This window comes from Nyctereutes procyonoides, unplaced genomic scaffold (genome assembly GCF_905146905.1).
Source record: "Nyctereutes procyonoides isolate TBG_1078 unplaced genomic scaffold, NYPRO_anot_genome, whole genome shotgun sequence".
Classification (NCBI taxonomy): Eukaryota; Metazoa; Chordata; class Mammalia; order Carnivora; family Canidae; genus Nyctereutes; species Nyctereutes procyonoides.
The window spans coordinates 25,607,118-25,629,024 of record NW_026575043.1 but is presented as its reverse complement, the minus strand read 5'-3'; the positions used below and the strand labels follow the sequence as shown (position 1 = coordinate 25,629,024).

General features: G+C 50.0%; 1 protein-coding gene across 2 annotated transcripts in view; it reads left to right on the top strand.

The window, feature by feature from the left end:
- DUSP22 (dual specificity phosphatase 22) overlaps positions 1-21,676 on the top strand; it is a 57,047-nt gene extending 35,371 nt beyond the window's left edge. Inside the window, exons 4-7 of one of the 2 annotated variants that reach the window (XM_055322955.1) lie at positions 7,640-7,689; positions 16,870-16,944; positions 20,024-20,195; positions 20,666-21,676. In XM_055322955.1, the coding sequence (XP_055178930.1) occupies positions 7,640-7,689; positions 16,870-16,944; positions 20,024-20,195; positions 20,666-20,845 (477 nt within the window). In that variant the 3' untranslated portion in view covers positions 20,846-21,676. The remainder of the gene's footprint in view (positions 1-7,639; positions 7,690-16,869; positions 16,945-20,023; positions 20,196-20,665) is intronic. The other variant, XM_055322956.1, reaches the window with a different exon arrangement.
- Positions 21,677-21,907: the final 231 nt, after the last annotated feature.

Sequence of the window (21,907 nt, the reverse complement as noted above, 5' to 3'; positions counted from 1 at the left end):
TGTCCCTTGGCCTGTCCCCTTCCTGCAGCCACGCTGGCCCGGGACATAGGGCGCTGACCATGTCCAGTTAGCTGCGTAGTGCAGGGGCCGCAGCAAAAATAAGCCTGTGGGCCTCATGTGTTGAGCTGCCGAGTCAGATGGCTGTCGTCTTTTGAGTCACCTGAAAGAAGCCGACAGGTGGCCGAGGCTGCTCATTTGCATTTGCCCCCACAAATCAAGCCAAGGCCTCAATCTTGTCTCCACACTCCGACCCCGCCCTCCGCACCCCCCCCCCCGACAACCCGGGTGCCTGCAAGTCGTGATTTGCCGCAGCGGCTCCTAAATTTAGTGGGTGCGGGAAGAGGGGGGGCCGGGGACCCTGCGCTGTCCCCTGCAGGTGCCCCCGATGCCGGTGACCCGAGGCCAGGCCCGCGCCTCCGTCCTCGCTGCCCCCATGCCTTGCTGGCCTCCAGGCCCGAGGCCGGACGTTTCCGAGGTGACCTTCCTGCCGCGATGCCCCTGGGCTACACTTTCCCCTTTAAACAGCGTCACTGGCAGCACATGAATACTAACTAACTAGCTAACTAACTAACTAGCTAACTAACTAACTAGCTAACTAACTAAGAACAAAAAGTGTCGTTGGCTCTGTGAGAATCCCCAAGCGGAGGAGAAGGGTGACCCCAAGGCAGCGCGGGGGCTGCTTGGCATCTGGGCGCACAGGCCGGAGGACCTTGGGGTGCTCCCTCCGGACTGAGACACCCCGTGAAGACGCGACTTGATAAAGGGGAACAAGGTGGTCACACCCGCCGTGGGCCCCCGAGGGCGAGTCCAGGCCAGCGGTTCCGTGTCCCGGGCCGTGACCTTCAGGTGTGGCCGCCCTAATTGTTTCAGTTCAGTGGCCTTCAGGTTCATACGGAAGCGCACAAGTAGCCAGATTCGTGGGAAAGAGAGTGACCTGGGGGCTCCCGAGGCCCGGGCGGGCTTGACGGGACCCAGCGTCTACCGGGTGCAGAGTTTCCAGTCGGGAAGCAGGAAAAGCTCTAGAGAGGGTGGTGCTGGTAAGAGTGTGAACACTCACGACGCCACTGAACTGCATGCTTAAAAAAATGGTTTAAAAATGGCAAATTTTATATAGACTTGACTACGATAAAATAAAGAGCTGAGGGACCGTCTCAAGTGGGAGAGCCTTGGCCTTCTGCAGCAGGTGTGAGCTGTGGCCTCGCTTCCGAGCAGGTGTGGGCCGATCTGAACCGAATGGCTTTTTAAATTTTGTTTCTTTTTTGAAGTCAGATTTTTTTTTTTTTTTTTTTTTTTGGTGATCGGGTGAATGATGCCTTAAGGGGATCTCCAACGGACTTTGCTCGATTCATTCACAGGAATCAGATGATCAGTGTTAGAGTTCCACGGGTAGGACCTGCAGAGGCCACGCCATCGTGCCCCCCGCCCCCCCCACCCCGATGCCTCAGAAATGCCACAAAGAAAATCAAAAATCCAAAAATAAAAAAAAAAAGTCACCTCCTTCGCGCCCCCATGTTGCTGCTAGTATTGGGTCGGAACAGGATGAGGTCTTGGTCTCCGAGGTCTCTAATCCGGTCATTTTTATTAGCCGCTAAAATAACTTTTCCATCGCATGGATCCGCTGGTTCTGGACTCCCCGCGAACTCCGTCTCCTCCTCCTGTGTCCTCAGAGGTCGTGGGTGAGTCCTTGCAGAAAATGGTTATGTTCTAGAACCGCCTCGGGTGGCCTTCCTGAGAGAGAGGACAGACCCTGGAGGGCTTCATCTTTCTTTTCTTTAGGAAAGTAGAATGTCAGCGAGGTTTCTCAGAAGCCTCACATTCACGTTTCAGAAAGAAAAGAACAGTGATTTTTAGAAATTGTACTTGAAACAAGCGAGAGTTGGGTCTCTTCATGAGTCCTGAAATCAGAATCTTGGGCCTGCTTTTCAAGCACTTGCCTACGTATCGTTTTAAGTGTAATCTTTAGTTTCAGCCCCAAAGAAAGGCAAAAACCTTACTTTTGGTGGTTACTGTGCTTGTTGAAACAGAAAACAGAAAAATATTAGAACTTTTGAGAATATGGACTTAGAAAGCTTTTAAACTTTGTTCAAGAGGGATCTCCGAGATACTTTCTAGACTTTCTTCTCAGTCAATTGATGTCTGCTGTTTCTTTCAAAACTTCACGCAGAAAGCTTTCTTTGGATGATTTCATTGAAGTCCAGCTGCTTTCCTGTATTTTCCTAATGTTTTTTCCACACTCTGTAGTCCTGATGGAGGGGTTGCTTGTTATTAGGAATAGTGAGTGTATATGCAGTTGGGGTAAATATGAGGCTTTTTCTTAATTCTTTGCCTTTTTCTTCCCTCTGGTCCACGTCTTATCAGTATTTTTTTAATTTTTTAAAAAGATTTTATTTATTTATTCATGAGAGACAGAGAGAGGCGAGACACAGGCAGAGGGAGAAGCAGGCTCCATGCAGGGAGCCCGATGCGGGACTCGATCCCAGGACTCTAGGATCACGCCTTGAGCCAAAGCAGATGTTCAACCACTGAGCCACGCATGTGCCCTGGGTCCATCTCTTTATTTAGGATTAATTTCTAGAAGTGGAAGCTCTGGGTCCAAACCCAGAATATTGTGAATTTTAATTGATATTACTAACTTAAACTCTAAAAAAGGTTATAGTAATTTACAAGGCAGGGATCCCTGGGTGGCGCAGCGGTTTGGCGCCTGCCTTTGGCCCAGGGCGCGATCCTGGAGACCCAGGATCGAATCCCACGTCGGGCTCCCGGTGCATGGAGCCTGCTTCTCCCTCTGCCTGTGTCTCTGCTTCTCTCTCTCTCATTCTATGTGACTATCATAAATAAATAAAAATTAAAAAAAATTAAAAAAAATGCTATTTCCTTGGATACCTTAACAATCCACATCTTTGCTAACATGATGGGTAAAATGTGTTTTAATTTTCATTTTTTTAATTCAGTGAAGTTTAGTTTCCATCTTCATAATTTTGGTTTCTAGCATTATCCTCTTTCAATTCATTTCTTATCAGTATTAATAGCATTCTCGGGATGCCCTAGGCCGTTCAAAAATGCCACGTAGTCAAAGGAAATCAACTGCACTTGCTTTGTCCCTCCTAGAAATCATGACAATCTTAAAGCGTAGACTGAGCCCCTTTCCCTTAACTAAACTGGGTTTGATATTCTCGGGCCAGGCGCCTAAATTGAAAATGTGCAACTTGACACTTACCAGCTCTGTGGAAGTTTAATGCTAATTGGCCTTTCACCAATCATTTTTTTTTTTGAAACAACATGGAAAATACTGAATTTTTATCTATTTAATAATTATATTTCAAAGAAGAAGACAGTTTTAGTTTTATGGGTTTTTTTTTTAGTTGTAGACGTAATATGTAGGAGTAAATATCACATAGCAAATGCTATAGTAATAGAAACATTGCTGTTATTCTTTTTTTTAATTCCAGTATCGTTACCACACAGTGTTATATTAGTTTCAGGTGCACAATATAGTGATCCAGCAACTCTATACGTTACTCAGTGCTCGTCATGACAAGTGTTCTTTTTCACCCCCTTCACCTATTTCACCCATTCCCGCACCTACCTGCCCTCTGTGTTATTATTATTACTTGGGAATTTTTCAGAGCATTCTAGAATTTTGCTCTAGAATGAGGTGTTACTTTTTTTTTTTTTTTACTTCATCTGCTATGCTTTCTGCAATTTAGCTAAACACATCCTACCCCGTGTCTCTGTCTCTACAAAGCTCAGCATTAGAGAATGGTCTTTTGGGGGGAAATCCATTAATGCTAGGATACTTTCAAGTCTATCCAGCCTGTAGCACCGAGGTCCCTAGTGTTGTCAGCACTCTTGTTGCTTTCTGAATTAGTAATTAACTGCCATGAATCGTACACATGTGCAGGCATCTCAAGACTTTTTTCAGGTACTCTGTGTTCTGCAGCCTGTGGCCTCCAAGAGATAGACTTCATGCTTTGTTAATGACTAAGCCAAGATAAATAGACATTCTTGGGCGGCGAGCAGCTGAAACTTTGGGGCAGTTTTGAGTCTTTTCTTTACCGTATTTGCATAGTTTGTTCCCTTCTTATTGTAGATCACGGTGAGCTGATTCTTACCCACGTCCCCTTGGTGTGGACGGGCAGGAGAGCGATGTGTGGGGCATGTGCATGCAGTGTGCCCCTCCTACGGCGTGGTTAGCTCAGCCCTCTTGTCGTTAACGGTCCCCAGCATGGGCATGGGCACTTTATGGTATTTTTCTGCCCTTGCACTTGTTCCTATAGTGTGATCTTCACGTTCACTGGTTTTCAGCTTGTTCAACAGATATTTAGTGTTCCTACGTGCCCAGGTTATTGTTGTTATTGCCGGTCTACTTTTGAGAGAACATGATGTTGTGTTTTATATTTCTCTGTCCTTCCTTAACAGTAGGGGATCCCCAAACTTGTGGCTGAGAGCTACTTTGTTCCTCCTTAGAAGCTTCACAGATGGGAAGCTGTAGCTGCCACATGCCCATCCCAGTTAGTGAGGGTGAGGGGCCCCGCATGGCCAAGAGTTGCCTCCTCACCATCTCCGGGCGTGGAGGGAGGGACCCTCTGCCATGTTCTTGCATTTTGCTCCTGCCATCATCCTTTTTTTTTTTTTTTTTTTTTTTTTTTGCATAAGGCACCAAAAAGGGGACTGTGACTCCCACTCAGGGAGCACCTGAAGGAAGTGAAGTGCTTTCCAGTCACACTGCTGTTGACATTTATGGTCAATGCCTTTAATAAGCTTAGGGCTATTTAGCCTCCCCTTCTGTCTATTGTCTTCCTTTCCTTCGTTTTTTTTTTTTCTCTTTCCTCCCATCATATGATCAGCTGATTTTAGATTCTGTTAGGATTAAGTGGCTGTCAGCATGCACGACAGGCAGGTGTTTTTATCCCCTGTGAGAGGAGACCCACCTCGGCATCCTTGACTTGAGGCTGGGTCTCAGGCTGACGGGCATGGTGAAGGGAAGGTGGAAATCTGAGAATCCTTCCCATCTCCTGGAGGTACTGGTCTGAAAGAGGTTGGAGGAAGTATGTGGGAGGAACGGATTTCATAAGCTTCTGGGTCTGATCCATGGCCAACTCTCACTTAAGAGTAAACGAAAAAAGTAAATGAGTCATTCCAATGACGGATATATGAAATTATCAGTACGTGTATCTAGACCGATAGGCTGGTTTGGCCTTGCTGGAGGGACGGAGTGAAATTACTTATTTTTACAGTATCGTTTCCTTTTCCATTTCCTTTGCTTTTAAATCACTGCCTTAATACCTCTCTGGAGGTGTGTTAGGACCTCAGAGAACTGCCTCGATATTCCCAGCAGAGCATAGTGCCTCAAGCCCAAACTCAAGGCCGAGACGGAAGGAGGCAGTTAGGGACGGCGAGGTGAAGGCCGGATGAGGGGTGCTTCTCTCTGGACTTTACCCTGGGCACGCGCGAGGCTGTTTGGCTCAGGCGAAGTATTCTCACATGGACAAGCAGTGGTGAAACCCATCTTCCTCAAGAGCCTTTGTTGGAAGATGTAATGATTGGCTCAAAGCTGGAGAAAAAATACATGCATGTGAATTAAGCAGGAAAAATGTCTTTTTTTTTTCCTGACTTCTTATAATCCTGGGGGACAGGGAGGGGACTCTTAGTTACGGACAGCCGATTGCACTCTGCACCAGTTCAAGCAGGGAGGGGTTTGTTCAGAGATAGCTGAGACCTCAGGGTCTCCCAGAAGAGCTAGAGAAACAGGCTTTCGGCTGAAGTTAAAGAGCAGCACTGAGACCACATCGCACAAGTGGTGAGAGCCGCTGCCACGTCTGCCCCCAGAACCACCTGCCTCTGCTGCCACCTGCGCCTCCAAGCAGGTGCTCGTTACCCATCTGACTCTTCCCATGTCCTGTTTCCAAATCCACCCCAGTGAGGCGTGTCAGGTGATGAAACTAGGTCCCGAGTCTACACCCTAAAAGCAAAGGAGGTTGAGAAATGTTATTTATACGGATTCTGTGTTGGAAAAGTAGGATTCACAATGTCAGGAATTATCAAAATGTGGAGGTCCAAAGGGTTCGGGGCAGCCACAAGTGTAGCTCTTCCTTACAAGGCCACATTAGTACATACAACACAGAAATGCCTCATGATAGGAATTAACCTTAAAATTTTAATGATCAACTGCCAAAAACTCAAATAATTCTAGCCAAGTTACTTTATGGCTTTATTTGCCGAGGGACTTATGATAGTCTCTATATGTCTGTATATTTCCCCGTCATTTACTCTCTTAGGTTGGTTATTTTTTCAGGGTTTGTTGTGTTTCTTCTCCTACTTATTATCCATGATGTGGTGGCAAGACCCTAGGAGCTTAGGCTGTCAAAGGAGGAGGGGCTTTAAAAATGGTTCATCTGAGTCCTCACAGAACCACATTCTTTTACAGAGGTTGCGGAGATTTCTAGATTTTGTATTTTATATGACATTGAAGACCTTTGGAACCACAGTTTAAATCCCTCTGAAGTAAAAACAGTCAGGCTTTTTTTTTTTTTTAATTTATTTCTTTACGTGAGAGGGCACAGGCCATGGGCCGGGGGAGGGACAGAGGGACAAGTAGAGTCCCTGGTGAGTGGGAGCCCAGCGCGGGGCTGCATCCCAGGACCCTGAGATCACGACTGGAGACGTCAGACACTTAACTGACTGAGCCATTCAGGTGCCCCCCAAACAGCCAGGTGTCTAGAGGGGCACCCGGGTGGCTCCACTGGTTAAGCATCTGCCTTCGGGCTGGGGTAGTGATCCCGGGGTCCCCGCTGGGTGTGGAGGGGCGGGAGGGCTGCTTCCCCTTCCCCCTCCACTGCTCCTCCTGCTTGTGCTCTCTCTCTCTCTCTTTCTGTCAATAAATACAATCTTAAATTTATCATGGGTTTTTGTAGCATGCTTTACACAGACTTTTTTTTTTTTTACAGATTTTTATGGAGACCTATATAAAGTTCATTTTTGTTTTCAAATCAGGCCATCCTTTAAAAAAATGTATTAGTTTGGTACACAGACTCTTACTCTTTTGAAAAGCAAGCAAAATAAATCAAAGTACTTTGAGTGTGTAAAGTTCCTGTTAATGCATCAGTGAAATTGTAACTCTCCAATTTGATATAGAAAACTCTAATAACACGATAATTTTTAGTCATCGTGTTAAGGTTTTTACTAACAGTGCTTCCTCTTTGGCCACTCAGGATCTTAAGTGAAATAGATTTTTAAAGTGTTGAATATGTAAACAAGCATCTGAAAGGATAGTTTTGAAACTTGTTGGCACTTACTGGAAAGCACTCAGTTATTTCACTTTTTTGATAAACCCTATTTAAACCTACAAGCCGTTTGCAAGCCAGAGCATGAATATCTGTAAGTGTGGTCACGGAAAATAACCAGGAACCTTAATTAAAGAGTTCTTTCCCGGTTCCTTGGCAACAAAGGATGAGTGAAAAACTTCTCCTTTTTACTTTTTATTTTTTGACCTGAGTAAATAGTTCCTTTAAATTGTTTTCTCCACTAAGTATCATCTTTTATTTTTTATTTTATTTTATTTTATTATTTTATTTTATTTTATTTTATTTTATTTTATTTTATTTTATTTCATTTTATTTTATTTTATTTCATTCTACAGGGAGTTAAATACCTGTGCATTCCAGCAGCGGATTCACCATCTCAGAACCTGTAAGTTGTTTTTTTTCTTCCTATATTTTTCGGAGATATTAAAAATGAATAAAGGAGAGTAAGGTCAAATAAGGAAAGGGCCAAGGAGTCATCAGAGCCAGTGGGCCCTTTGATGCCATGTGCGGGTCTGTGCTGCCAACTTAGGCAGAACTGCAGGTGGAGGCACACTTTTTGTTTGCCTGTCCTTCATCTAGACAACACTGAGTGAGGGGATGTCTACAGGATGAGCCTAATTTTTAAAAAGCACTGGGTGTTATTCTATGTGTTGGCAAATTGAACACCAATAAAAAATAAATTTGTAAGTAAAATAAATAAATAAATAAATAAATAAATAAATAAATAAATCAAAAAAGGATGATGTAAGCCAAACCTCTGGCATGTTCATCCTCTCTCTAGAAGCAAAACCTTAAAGAAGCGAATGGGTTTTGTCTAGGGCAGCAGTGTCCGGTAGAAATAGAGTACGAACCACCAACGTAAGCCATGCAGATAATTTTAAATGTTGTAGAAGCCAACTTGAAAAAGAGTAAAAGGTAAAGGTGATGATGGTAATTTTAATAATATATTTTATTTAACCCAGTGCATCCAAAATACTGTCATTTCAACATGTGCCCCATATAAAACAAAACTGAGGTTTTTTTTTTTTACATCCTTTTTTCCATATCATGTCTTCAAAATCTGTTTTTTTATACTTAGAGCACGTCTCAGTTTGGACCGGCTTCCTTTTAAGTGCTCAGCAGCTGCCTGGGACTAGTGGCCACGAAATGGGAAAACCTGTTTGAGTTGAATGAATAGGTCTCTCTGGCTTAGGAAGCTTCAGTCCTCTGTCTCCGCACAGCTGAGTGCACCTCTGATATCCTTATAAAGAGAAATTCATAACTGCCGTCCTTTCCAGAACACAGCAATGGTACGGAGGCCTGTGGGGTCAGGTTTTAGCAGATCAGGGGACTGGGCTTTGGAGACCCACGGCAGTCACAGCTTTAACACTCTGGACTCTGTTGGGGTCCAGAAGTGACCTAGAAAGACCATGATATGGGGTAAAGTCTTACTGAGGTGTGGATTTGAGCCTTGCAAGGCTGAGAAGCTGGGGCAGGAATAAAGTACTGAGCCGTTCGGTGCATCCCCTGGATGCCGGCTGCTGCTCCCCAGGCCGGCCTTGGGCTTCCATTGCACGTCAGACACAACGACCTTGCTAGAATGATCTGTTACTGCATCTCATCAGGGAAGTTTTAAGCTATGGTGGCGTTTGTGAATTTGGGAGTCTGCAGACTTGTCAGGATTCACCCTTCACGCTTCTTAACCTCGGTTGCCCACAAATCCTACGTATGGGAATTACAGGCCACAGAATCTTACGTTTAGTTTCCTCATTGTCCAGCATCTCTGAAAACTATCGACTGTTGGAACATGAGGCAATTTTGAATTTCCATTGCTGGAGAGCAGTGAAATCACAGATTATGCAAAAATTTTGTGAGATATACCTGTTTGGAAAAAAAAAATGGGGCTTGAGTCAGATGGATTGAAGTGGGGAAGGATGTGGGGGGTGTGGTAGGGGACAGGGGGTAGGTGGTGTAGGGTTAGACCAGGAAAGGGTGGGGGTAGGTTGGAAGCAGGGCAGGTACGTTCTATGCAAGGCCCGTTTTTCACGTTGACTCTCCATATTTCACAAAAGAAGTCATCAGTCTGTAAGATTGAGGATGGTGGGGGAAATATTTCAGTAGGATTACGAGGAAAATAGTAGTAGCCTGGGCCTAGGAGGAGAAGAAGCACCAGAGGACTTCCTTGGTTACTAGTCGTGTCAAGAAACAGAAGTGGTTGGAAGGGCATGGTGTATACGGAAGGAAGTGAGCCACTGCCTTTCACAGCAATCTTCTGCCCGTGTTTTGGTAGCTATTTTTAGAACAGTTGCTTTGCTCTTATCTCAAACTGAAATTCTAAGATACTGTTGAACTTGTCAATGCCTCTTTGGAAGGAATCAGATCGTACCACATTCTGGGCGTTTGCTGTCAGGGAAGGTGGCCACCCAGACTTGATTGCCTCTGGGATTTTTTCAGCTTTGCCAAGAGCCAAGTGCCGGGCTTGGTGTCCAGTACAAAGACTGACTTAGCAAAAGAAGAATGAGCACTGAGCAGTCCTGCGCTATATAAACAAGGAAGCAGTCGACCTTGATGTTAAATACCTTAACTTGGGAACTTGCCGCGTCTACCTTTGGCAAGTCATTTAAACCCACCTGAACTTCGGTTCCCTCATTAAAAAATGGGTAGGAAATATCAGAAAGGGAGACAGAACATGAAGACTCCTAACTCTGGGAAACGGACTAGGGGTGGTGGAAGGGGAGGAGGGCGGGGGTTGGGGGTGAATGAGTGACGGGCACTGAGGGGGGCACTTGACAGGATGAGCACTGGGGGTTATTCTGTATGTTGGCAAATTGAGCACCAATAAAAAATAAATTTATTATAAATAAATAAATAAATAAATAAATAAATAAATAAATAAATAAAATGCCTGCCGTCAGGACTTTTGGAGATCAGACCACATATAGGAGAGTGTTCCCTATGAATGCGAAGCACTTTTGAAAATAAGAGTATAAAAAGAAAAAGAAAAAAAAGAAAAGAGTATACTTTTACTCTCTTCAAAGTGCATTAATGTGCGTTCAGAGTGACGACAGGAGACAGTTGAAATAATAAGTTTGGGTGTTCAGGAGGCCCATTTCCGTGGAAGATTTGGGATATTTGCTTACATGGAAAGGCCAGAGTGATAGGCGATGTAGCAGCTGTTTCTCCCAAGTTGCAGTGTCTCATGGGTCAGTTCAGATCTTTTGGCAAAACCAACCCAAACCCGGTCACCTTGGGTCCAGGCGACTAGCCCATGAGATTTGAATTTGTTTTCTCCCAGCCCAAATATGTGCAGGGGCCTCGTTAGGATGTGCGATTTGCCTTCCCTCACATCTTGGTGAAAGCGTAGTGTGGGGATTCCAGTAGGTGGTTATAGTGAGGCTGACGACAGAGAGAAATTGAGGAGAATGAGCCACTGCTGCTATTTTGAGTGAAGTCCCACAGCAGCACGACCTCTGTTTCAGCTGGAAAATAAGGTCAAGGGCTCCTGGGGTCCTGGGATCAAGTCCTGCATCACCCTCCCCTCAGAGAGCCTGCTCTGTCTCCGCCTCTCTCTGTGGGTCTCTTATGATTAAAATAAATAAAATCACCCAGTCACCCCCACCCCCGCCCTCCTCCCCTTCTACCACCCCTAGTTCGTTTCCCAGAGTTAGGAGTCTCTCATGTTCTGTCTCTCTTTATGATATTTCCCACTCATTTTTTTCTTCTTTCCCCTTTATTCCCTTTCACTATTTTTTTATATTCCCCAAATGAATGAGCACCGGGTGTTATTTTATGTTGACAAATTGAACACCAATAAAAAAAGAAATTTATTTAAAAAAAGTAAATAAAATCTTAAAAAAAAATTCATTTAGAAAGTAAAGTCAAGACCATAACCCCGTCGAAAGGCAGAAACGCTGGCAGTCTTCCATGGGGAGTTATGCTTGTAAGCACGCACAGGATCCTTTAAGGAAAGTTTTAGTCTGAATCCATTCGTAAAGCACATCTCATGCATACATAAGGATTGGGGTGCAGGAACGTCCGTGATTTCATAAATATTTCTTGCTCTACTGAAGCAAACGGAAATCGTGGAACTGAGTTTGGAATATGAGTATACTGTGTATGTTACGGACCAAACCCCGAAGTATCTTGAGTTTCCCTTTACCTGCTACAGACGTTTTATTGGAAACATAACACGCATCTTTTTTTTAAATAAATTTATTTTTTATTGGTGTTCAATTTGCCAACATATAGCATAACACCCAGTGCTTATCCTGCCAAGTGCCCCCCTCAGTGCCCGTCACCCAGTCACCCCCACCCCCGCCCGCCTCCCCTTCCCCCACCCCTAGTTCATTTCCCAGGGTTAGGGGTCTCTCATGCATAACATGCCTCTTAACAGTGAGCATCCTTCATGATAGAAGGAGACTCTCAGCCATTGGCAAGTGGCTAATACGTGACTCGGTTTATATGACCCATTGCCTTCAGGTAGCCCGTGCGTGATAGCACGCACCAAACATCAGGAACACATAGGCTGACGTGAACCTCTACTTTCTGTACCATCAGCCAGTGTAGACAGTCAAGAGACAGATACTCTTTTTTTTTTTTTTTTTTTGTCCAAATACTCAACGCCCTGGCTAACAAAAGCAAGAGAAACCACGTCTGTCACTTGCAATCGATGCTCTGGGTAACTCGGACTAGTAGAACCAGCGGTCCTTTAGCCACTTTTAATTCCTGATGCCTGAGCATTCTTACATTTAATGACAAAATAAATTCTAGAGAACGTGCATCACTCTTTTAAACCTCCAGATTTTAAAGTTATTTCCAGCTTACATCTTAAGGGCTCATATCTCAAATCATTCCCCGTCGATCCTTACACCAACATGAATTCTTCTTGCCAAGTCTGCTCAGTACGAGGTTTGTGATCTTTTGAAACCAACTGCTTTCACTTGGTGCTCAATGGCTGTAAACTGCCCAGAAAGGTCAATTTTTCTGTCTTGGCTTTAATCCTCACAAACTCCCCCTCTGATCTTCCAGGAACTTAAAATGCAGAAACCTCGTTGAGATAACATTAACACGCTGAAAATTTTAGCTCATTTCCCCCAACCACCTTGCCTTTCAAAGTCAGGAAATGTGAAAGTTCAAGTTCTCAGAGCCGTACTAATGCCACAGACCCAGGCTGGTGTGTTTTGCATGATTTGTCACAATTAGAGGCATCCTGGAGTTTATATCAAGTGCACACGCTACGTGTTCTCTGGCCGATATGAGGTGAGCCGGTGAAGTCAGGCTTTTAGAAACACTTGCTTTTGCTTTCTCTCTCTCTCTCTCTCTACGTTCTTGCACAAGTCACGTTAACCTCACTTCTCTCATCTGTAAAATATGTACCGCATACAATTGTTGTAGTATTAGCTTCGATAAGTGAAAGTGCCTTTAATGAGCTCTCAGCATTTCCAAAAATAAGATTATATTTGTTGTCTGTCTGAGGAAAGGAGTATCGATGTGTTTTGAGGGTGAATTACCGGATGTACAGTAGCTCACGTATTCATTCTTATTCTAATATTGATTAGATTGGTATTTTGTATTTTAGACGTTGTTAAGGGAATAACTGGGCTTTTAAAAAAAATCTTCTTTGGTCGAGTCCAGGAGAGGCTGATCTGTGCTGTGGAGTGGGTAGAAACGAGCCTTTGTAATGTTCAGTGGTTTTAGTGCCGAGCAGATCTCTACATTTCTTGAGGTTTTGTGGGGAGAAGAGGTATTAGCAATACAGTGACCTTATATTTAAAGTATCAGCAAAACCTCCTTGTTTTATTCTCTCTCTCTCTGTCTTTCTGTGCATGATTTCTTCCGTTTAGCTGATGCCTTCTGTAAGTCCAGCTTGCTCTTTCTCTCATTTACGGTTTTCTTTGCTTTAATCATTAAAAAGCGATTTTGCAAGATCAATGTTCTTTGCTTTAATCATTAAAAAGCAATTTTGCAAGATCAGAATGAGGTAGACCCTTGGAGGTAGGTCCTTGGAGGTAGGCCCTTGGAGGTAGCTCTTGGAGGTAGGCCCTTGGAGGTAGGCCCTTGGAGGTAGGCCCTTGGAGGTAGACTCTTGGAGGTAGGCCCTTGGGGGTAGACCCTTGGGGGTAGGCCCTTGGAGGTAGGCCCTTGGAGGTAGGCCCTTGGGGGTAGGCCCTTGGAGGTAGGCCCTTGGAGGTAGACTCTTGGAGGTAGGCCGTTGGAGGTAGGCCCTTGGAGGTTGACCCTTGGGGGTAGGCCCTTGGAGGTAGGCCCTTGGAGGTAGGCCCTTGGGGGTAGGCCCTTGGAGGTAGGCCCTTGGAGGTAGACTCTTGGAGGTATGCCCTTGGGGGTAGGCCCTTGGAGGTAGGCCCTTGGAGGTAGGCCCTTGGGGGTAGGCCCTTGGAGGTAGGCCCTTGCAGCTGTGATCCTATTTCCAGACAGATGCGTCCTCACTTGAGCATGTACACACACACACACACGTGCACACGCTCACACATGCCTCCTGAGGACCTTGCAGCCCATAGAAATAGGCAGGAAAGGTCATCAGAGCTCACCTACTTTTTGGCCTTGCACGGTGTCCTCCTTGTTCTGCCAGCGTTCAGCTGTTCCTTGTGAAAGGATGTGACAGTGGAGGAGAAAGCAGATTTGGTTGGGTTTGCTTCTACAGTGACCCTATGTGGCAAAGTAGAAAGCACAATACACACCACGTGTGTGCTTTAATTCCCCCTGATTAAAAAAAGAAAAATGTTCAAGTGCGGGAAATGTAAAGGGTGGGAAGTTGTTGACGTGGACGTGTGCACCGGCGCCCGCTTCGTGCTGCGTGGGCCCTCCTGCCTCCCGGGGAGGTGAAGCTTCGCGGTGCTGGGGGAGCCTGGGGCCTGCCGAGTCCGCCCAGGGGGAGGCAGCGGTGTGATCCGAACCCGCCTTCCAGAGCCCAGGCTCCCTGGCTCAGGTGTCACATCCCACCTGCTGGCTGGTTTTTTTTTCTTAACCTTTAAGCGTTCCATTCTCAGGAGTTAAAAATCTAAGACTGCTTGCCTTTCCCGTCCTTCCCTCCTTGCCTTCGTGTGCAACACACGAGCGTGCCTGCACACACACACACACACACACGCATACACACACGTCTGTGTCCGGGTCTCCCGGCCCTCGCTGTCAGCACGGCCTGGTCGGATGTGCTGGCCTTGGGGTAAGCGCGGCCACCCTGAAGGCAGGTGGCCAGGCCCCCGGGCCCCCGGGTCCCTGCTCAGATGTGCGGAGTCCTCCTCACACAGGGCCACCCCCGGTCCCACAGGGCAGGTCACGGCCTCCAGATTTCCAGTCTGGGAACAAGCTCAGGCCGTGGGCACCGTGGCTGGCCTTTGCCAGATGCCACCCCGCATCCCTTCCGTGCCCTCGCCGACGGCCGGGGACCTCGGGTTAGGGTGCAGGGAGGCGGGGGCTCTGCAGGAGGGGCGGGCGGGGACGGGTGTGCCCTGCAGCCCCTCTGCCCACCTGCGCGGTCGGGGAGGCGGGACAGGTGCAGCCGGAGGAGCCCCGCGGCGTCGCCCCCAGAGCCCCCCGCTCGCCCTCCGTGCGGAAGGGCAGGGGCAGAGCGGGAGCAGGAATGGGGAACCTGCGCTCATTGAAACAGGCTGTGGTGGGCTGGCGCCTGGGAGTGGCTTCTGCCTCGCGCCGCGTTGGGCAACCGGGTGGCCCGCGGGTATTTCCTGCCGAGGAGGAGGCAGCCGGACCGGGCCTGTGTCATCGGCTTTCCTGGAAACAGCCCCGCGCCCTGCCGCACACGGCTCTACCTGGAGGCGGCGTCTCTAGACTCGTCTGCCTGCTGCGGCCTCGTGCCCTGTGTCCGGGAGTCAGGGGCCGTGGGGGCCCCACCGTCCCTCGGCCCAGCCCGGGCCCTGCGGCTGCCGCCCTGACGGAGGGGACGGGCCGCGGGGCCGCGCGGGGAGCACCTCCCGGGCTCCCGGGCCCTCCGCCCCACAGCCCCGGCTCCGCAGGCCCACGGGCCGCACTGCTGACCCCGCGCCCACATGCTCCGGCCTGGGGGACGGTGCTGCACGTGGGCCCCAGGGGCCCCGACGGCACTTAGGGCGCAGGTGTCACCGCGCATGTGGTTTGGTGGAAAAGCCAGAGAGGGGAGGTCGTCCCCACGCCCGGGGCCCGGTCAGGCCTCGTGTGCCGTCGCCCTGCCAGAGCCTGCCGAGCCACCAGCGCCTGGGCCTGCCGAGTCGTTCATCTGCAGGTTGTTTGTCCTTCCCCGGTGCGTGTCCTCCCACACTGTGTGTCCTCCCACGCCGGGGCGCGGAGCCTCACAGCTCGACGTGAGGACCGGAGCTGAGATGGAGCGTGGAGGCCCGGGCGGCCGAGGCCCTCGGCGCTGCTCGCCCAGTTTCCCCGGCTGTCGTGGTGTTTGCTGTCACCCGCAGACGGCACCGGGCTGGGGGAGCGGGGGCCTGCTTGCTGGTGTTCCCGGTCATGGACAAGGGTCCTCGGGCCTGGGCCAGGACACTGGGGGCTCCCATTGCACCTGCCGCCCTCTGCCCTCGGGGTCGTTGTGTCTGGCTCACGGGCAACTGATTCGGCCGCAGGCCTGACGCTTACTTCCAGGTTCCTCGCAGGAAACCTGAGGCGTAGACAGAGTTTTCTTTCTGTCAGGAGGGGAAACCTTTCCCCGAGCCCCCCGCCCCCCGTGGCTGGAATCAGAGGGGGACGGACCGTCCTGGCGCCCCCGCTGCCTCCGACCTGCCGCGGGTTCAGGGCTCGGAGTCGCAGGAGGGCACCGCGTGTCTGCTGGTCGGGAAGCTGTGGCCTCTGAGCCATCCCTCCCGCCACGCGGCCAGGCCTCGCTCCCCGGGCCACCCGGGCTCCCGTTCGGGACCGGCGCTTGGGGCTCCTCTGTCGCCACCGTGGGGGGACTCGCGGCGCCCGGGGTCACTTCATAGGTTCTGGGAGCAGAAGGTGAGTGTGCGCCCCGGGCTGCACGTGGAGTGGGCCCGCGCATCCCCGGCGTCCGAGCGGCCTGGCGCCCAGCCCCAGGTCACACACGCGGGTGGCCGAGCAGGGTCGAGGCCGTGTTTCCCGTTGGCTCGCGGCTCCGGGGCAGCTCTGGGGCAGCTCTGGGGCGGCTGCTGGCAGGTGCGTGGGGCCTGCGGGTCACTGAAGCCCGCCCGTCCAGCGCTGGTGAGCCCGAGTGGCGCGGTCACCTCCGTCGCCGGCGTGGCCGTGACCCGCTCCCTGCTCGGCCGGCGTGCAGACCCCAGGGCCTCAGGGATGCACCTGAGCCGTCAGGCCCAGCCGGCCCCCGGGCTGCACAGAACCCCCCCCCCCCCCCAGCAGTCAGTGACCACTTTGTGATTAGGGATTCCTCGCAGAGAAATTCAGAAAATTCCAGAAGGCGGGCAGCCCTGCCCAGGCCTCGGCGCGGCGTGTGACAGACTCTAAAGCTGAGGCAGCTCCAGCCTCGGGCAGCGTGACCACGGGTTGGAAGCCACAGGACTCGGAGACCTTTTCAAGAAACCTCAGGCGGATTTTTCTTTTCATCATACGTTGAGTAAAGTAGAGAGAGGTCACTTCTCTCTTTTTTCTCCTCCCACAGGACAAGACATTTCAAAGAAAGTATTAAGTTCATTCACGAGTGCCGACTCCGGGGCGAGGGCTGCCTCGTACACTGGTACGTACGCGTGTCCTGCGCGTGGCTCCGGGCTCTGCTTGGCCTGGCCCGCACCTGGGCCCCTGAGCCGGGACTGTTCACGCCGCCTCCTAACGGCCCCGTGCGCCCTCGGCTCGTGAGCGCACCCCTCATTCGACCCCTGCCGTCTCCTACTCGTTGTTTATGTTTGATGGAAGAGAACACTATGATTTTTTTTTTCATTTTCGCTTAGGATTTTCTGTGGGGACCGTCGAGGCTACTGGATCACAGGATCCTCTTTTCTAGCCCGTGTCTATGATTGAGGCCCTCGGAGCAGCCTCCTGGGGAGGGCACAGATTTTGTGGGCTCATCCCTGCCACGTCAGTGCCCTTTCACTGTTTCTTCCCGGAGGGTTTTGGTCACTTGTATGGGTGTTTAGGTGGCATTAGCACAACACCTGAATGACCCTTTCTTCTCCATTCACAGATTGGGGCTTTTGTGTATGTTTAGCTTAGTACTTTGCTTTGAAAAGATCTGAATAGACTCTTAGAACGAAGAGTTTACGTGCAGCTCTCCACCTGCATTGAGCTATACGTCATGAGGATGTGAGCACATACGCAGTGCAGAGACAGCTGTTCCTACACACCTCACCCAGGGGCAATGCACATACAGTTCTTTGCACTGTCCTTGGCCCATGGTAAGCTTTCACTGAACGTTAGCACTCATATTCTATTTTTTTTATTTAAAATTTTTTTTAAATAAATTTATTTTTTATTGGTGTTCAATTTGCCAACATATAGAATAACACCCAGTGCTCATCCCGTCAAGTGCCCCCCTCAGTGCCCGCCACCCAGTCACCCCCACCCCCCGCCCTCCTCCCCTTCCACCACCCCTAGTTCGTTTCCCAGAGTTAGGAGTCTTCATGTTCTCCCTTTCTGATATTTCCCACTTATTTTTTCTCCTTTTTTTAAGTGAGATACAGTTGGCATTAGTTTCAGGTGTATCTTATGGCGATTTGACAAATTATATACATTAAGAAATGCCCATTACCACTGGTGCTCATGCTCATCACATAACTAATATGTCGAGGGAAGCAGCGGCCAACATCCTGAAGCCAGAGCTCTGCAGGCCGAGCGTGTTCCCTCTCTGTATGGAGTAAAACTCCATTTTGAATATTACTCAGCTACAAAAAAAGAAAAAGATCTTGCCATTTACAGCAACACGGATAGATCTAGAGGTATTTTGCTAAGTGAAATACATCAGAAAGCAAATACCATTTGATTTCACTTACCTATGACATCTAAAACACAAAACACATGAATAAACAAACAAAAAACCAAAAGGCAAAAACAACAACAATAAAAACAAAAGGCAGAACCAGACCTGTACGTGCAGAGAACAAACCGATAGTCGCCACATTGGAGGCGGGGGGGGATAAGAGGATGGGCAAAATGGAGGTAGGGTAGTGGGAGATGTAGGGTTCCAGTTATGGAATGAGTAAGTCCGCGTAGGGAGTATAGTCAGTGGTACCGTAACAGCGTTGTACGGTGGCAGATGGCAGCTGCGCTGAGGGCGAGCACGGTGTAATGTAAAACTTGTGGAACCACGGCGTTGAACACCTGAAGTTAATGTAAATTATGTGTCAGCTATAATCAGATTTTTTAAAAAACAATATTATGTTGTGAAATATATATATATATATATATATATATATATATATATATTTCAAAGCTTAATCTTTTGAATTTCCTCAAAGAAGATACCATTTCAGGGAAAGCTCTTTGAAAATGTAAAGTGATGTCTCCCGGGCTGAGTTGCTGCTGAAGCTGGTAACGATCCTGTCATGACAGAGGCGATCCAGCGCATGAAATGTTGAAGAGCCACTCGTGAAAACTGTTCTGAAGGGCCTGTAGGGAGAGCAGGGGCAACAGATAGTTTGATTGCTTTAGAGAAAAATGGTGTTTGGTAGTTTCACGCAGTTCTTGAAATTGTGTGATTTATTTATTTAGTTATTTCCTTTTTTTTTTTAGCTATTTACTTTTGAAAAGAGTAGGACAACGCAACAAATTGTGGATTTTATGATATTCATGAGCATTTGCTTTAAAGCACTTTGTGGGGGTGCAGGTGGAGCCATGTAAGGGGATTTCTGGAATCCCGTGTCTGGGCTTCTGTGGCTCCTGGTGAATTAGAACCTCAGGTTTGCAGTCAAAGAGGATGTATTTTTTAAAACTCCCTCAGTATTTCTGACATAAATGCCTAATGAAGAGCCACGACCTGATGCAGAGAGCGGTTGTTTTATTATTATTATTAAAATTATCGTTTGAAGATGTGTAGCCCTGATATTCTAGGAATCTGTATTTCATATGGTTATATAAATCTGAAGATAGGCTTTTCTAAAAATGAGAAATCTGCTAAACTTCCCCATCCTAAACCGTTGCTAGAACACTCTAAATCTGACGCAGCACAGCCTTCTGTGACCACGTTAATTTGCATATGCATTTAAAATTGGCCCTTTACTCAGCCTGCGGGATATAATTAACCGTTACGGACCCCACGTCCCAGAGCACGTGGAATGTGCCCTCTCTTGTGCCCTGCTCAGTTGTTTCAAGAAGAACACAAACTATTTCATAAGAGCTTCTCTACTGGGTGGGTTTTCAGTTATAGATCTAGTCTTCTTTTAACTAAGAAACCCAGAAAAAAAAAAACAACCAAAACCATGAGGCCTTCTAAAGTGCTGCAGGTTATAAATAGATGCATTGCAGGGTTCCCAGCCCCTTCACATTCCTGTGCTTTAGGTATTTTTTTCTATCCAGGGCAATGGGGGCTATCAGAAGAGGGGCCCATAGAGGATCCTAGAACTGAAGTGTGCAAAGCCACGGGCAGTAGGAAATCTGTCAGTGATGAGGCTGCCACGGACACTCATGCCCGGGATTCTAGGGTGACAAAACGGAGAGAGGCTCCCCCGTGTCTGAGTGATCTCCTGGCTTGCTGGCCGCGCAGAAGCCAGGCCAGGAGGACCTTCTAAAGTGAGAGTCACAAAATGCCCCGCTCTCCCTGAATCGGGAGATAGACCCGTGGACTGAAATCCCTTTTGCCCTGTGGGTTCTTTTGGCCCTTGCAGCCTGGCCGGCGTCTCCAGGAGCGTGACCCTGGTGATCGCGTACGTCATGACCGTCACCGACCTTGGCTGGGAGGATGCCCTGCACACCGTGCGTGCGGGCAGGTCCTGTGCCAACCCCAACCTGGGCTTCCAGAGACAACTCCAGGAATTTGAGAAGCATGAAGTCCACCAGGTAACCGTGCTCAGGGGACGTTGGTGATGTGAGCGACAGCCCCCGGGAAGGTGCCTCAGTCTTTCTGTACGTGCCCAGTGTCGTGGGGGCCGCGTTGGGGAGGCCCCCAGAGCACACCTGCTCCCAGGGTGCCCCACTTGCATCCCAGTTAGTCATCAGCGGCCCTGCCTCACTTGCATCAAGTCATCACCGGTCATTGCGGTCATCAGCGGCCCTTGTGTGCCAGCAGCAGCTGCACGACGTTACTTGACCTTCTTGGGGCCCCACATTCACTTCTGTCCGTGTCCCTTCGGGTCGGGCACCGCTCCTGGCTCTGGCTTGCTCTCGTGTCCTCAGGCGAGATTTTTGTTGATGCGTGTGGCAAAGTCTGACTGTTTACTACCTACCTGGTAAAAACCTACAAAGTGCAGGTGTGCGGGTGCGTGTGCCCGCGTGCGTGTGACAGTTCGGTTTTCTTCCCACTCCTCCAGTTCCGGCAGTGGCTGAAGGAAGAATACGGAGAGAGCCCCTTGCGGGATGTCGAGGAAGCCAGAAGCATTCTGCGGAAATACAAGGAGCAGGGGCGGCTGGAGCCCCGGGCCGGCGCGCGGCGGTGGGGCCTGCAGAGCCCGCGCCCCCAGGCCCACGGCAGCCCGGCGACCGACACCTAGGGCCCAGCCCTGCACCCCCAGGCCCATTGCAGCCCCGCAACCAACTCCTAGGGCCCAGCCCTGCACCCTCAGGCCCACGGCAGCCCTGTGACCAACTCCTAGGGCCCAGCCCCGCACCCCCAGGCCCACGGCAGCCCCACGACCGACTCCTAGGGCCCAGCCCTGTACCCCCAGGCCCATGGCAGCCCCACGACCGTCACCCAGAGCCCAACCCCACGCCCCCAGGCCCACGGCAGCCCCACGACTGTCACCCAGGGCCCAGCCCCACACTCCCAGGCCCCGGCCTGCTCCTGCCCTGCCTGGGCCCCACCCCCCGTGCACTCCCATGCATCTGTGCCTGTGGGAGCCCCAAGTGTGCCCGTTGCTGGAGCAGTCACCACGTCCACACTCCCGGGCTCGGGCTCCCCTCCTTTCCCACCAGCCGGGACCCCGTGAGTCCAGGGCTGTGCACCCGGGGCAGCCTGTGGCCAGGAGGGGACGGGCCGCAGAGCGTCGGTGGTGCAGCTGGTCCGGGTGCCCGACGCGGCACGGAGCTCCGAGCATCGCCCCAACCGCGGGCGGGTGTCTGGGCTCCGCTGCCTCGAGCAGGCCCCCGGGGTGCCCCAGTGCCCGGCCTGTACCCGGGGTCGCTCTCGGGCCTTGCGGCGCCGGGGGCCTCGGGCGGCACTTGCACGCACCCCAGGGCGCGGGAGGACGCGCACTCCTTAGGCACTGGGTCAGGTCTGCATTGGAAACACGTTTTAAAATGTCTGTGCATCTAGTAAGCACCTCTGTGTATGCTGTGGACCGGGCGTTTGACCTCAGCTACCTCATTAAATGTCTGAAAAGCTGTGTCGCTCCCATGATCCACGCGTCGCTAAAAGTGTCCCGTCCTGATGCCTTCGAAGCAGAGGCCGAGGGCCCAGCATCGCCGAGCTTGCACCCGATCCTCAGGGTCTCGGCCCCAGCGGAGCCCCTGGGAGGGGCGGCCTTCCCGGGCTCGTGGGGACGTGCGTCCACCGCAGGCGGGTCCCTGCACACCCCGCAGGCCCCACGCACGCCGGGAAAGGAGGCACGGCCGCG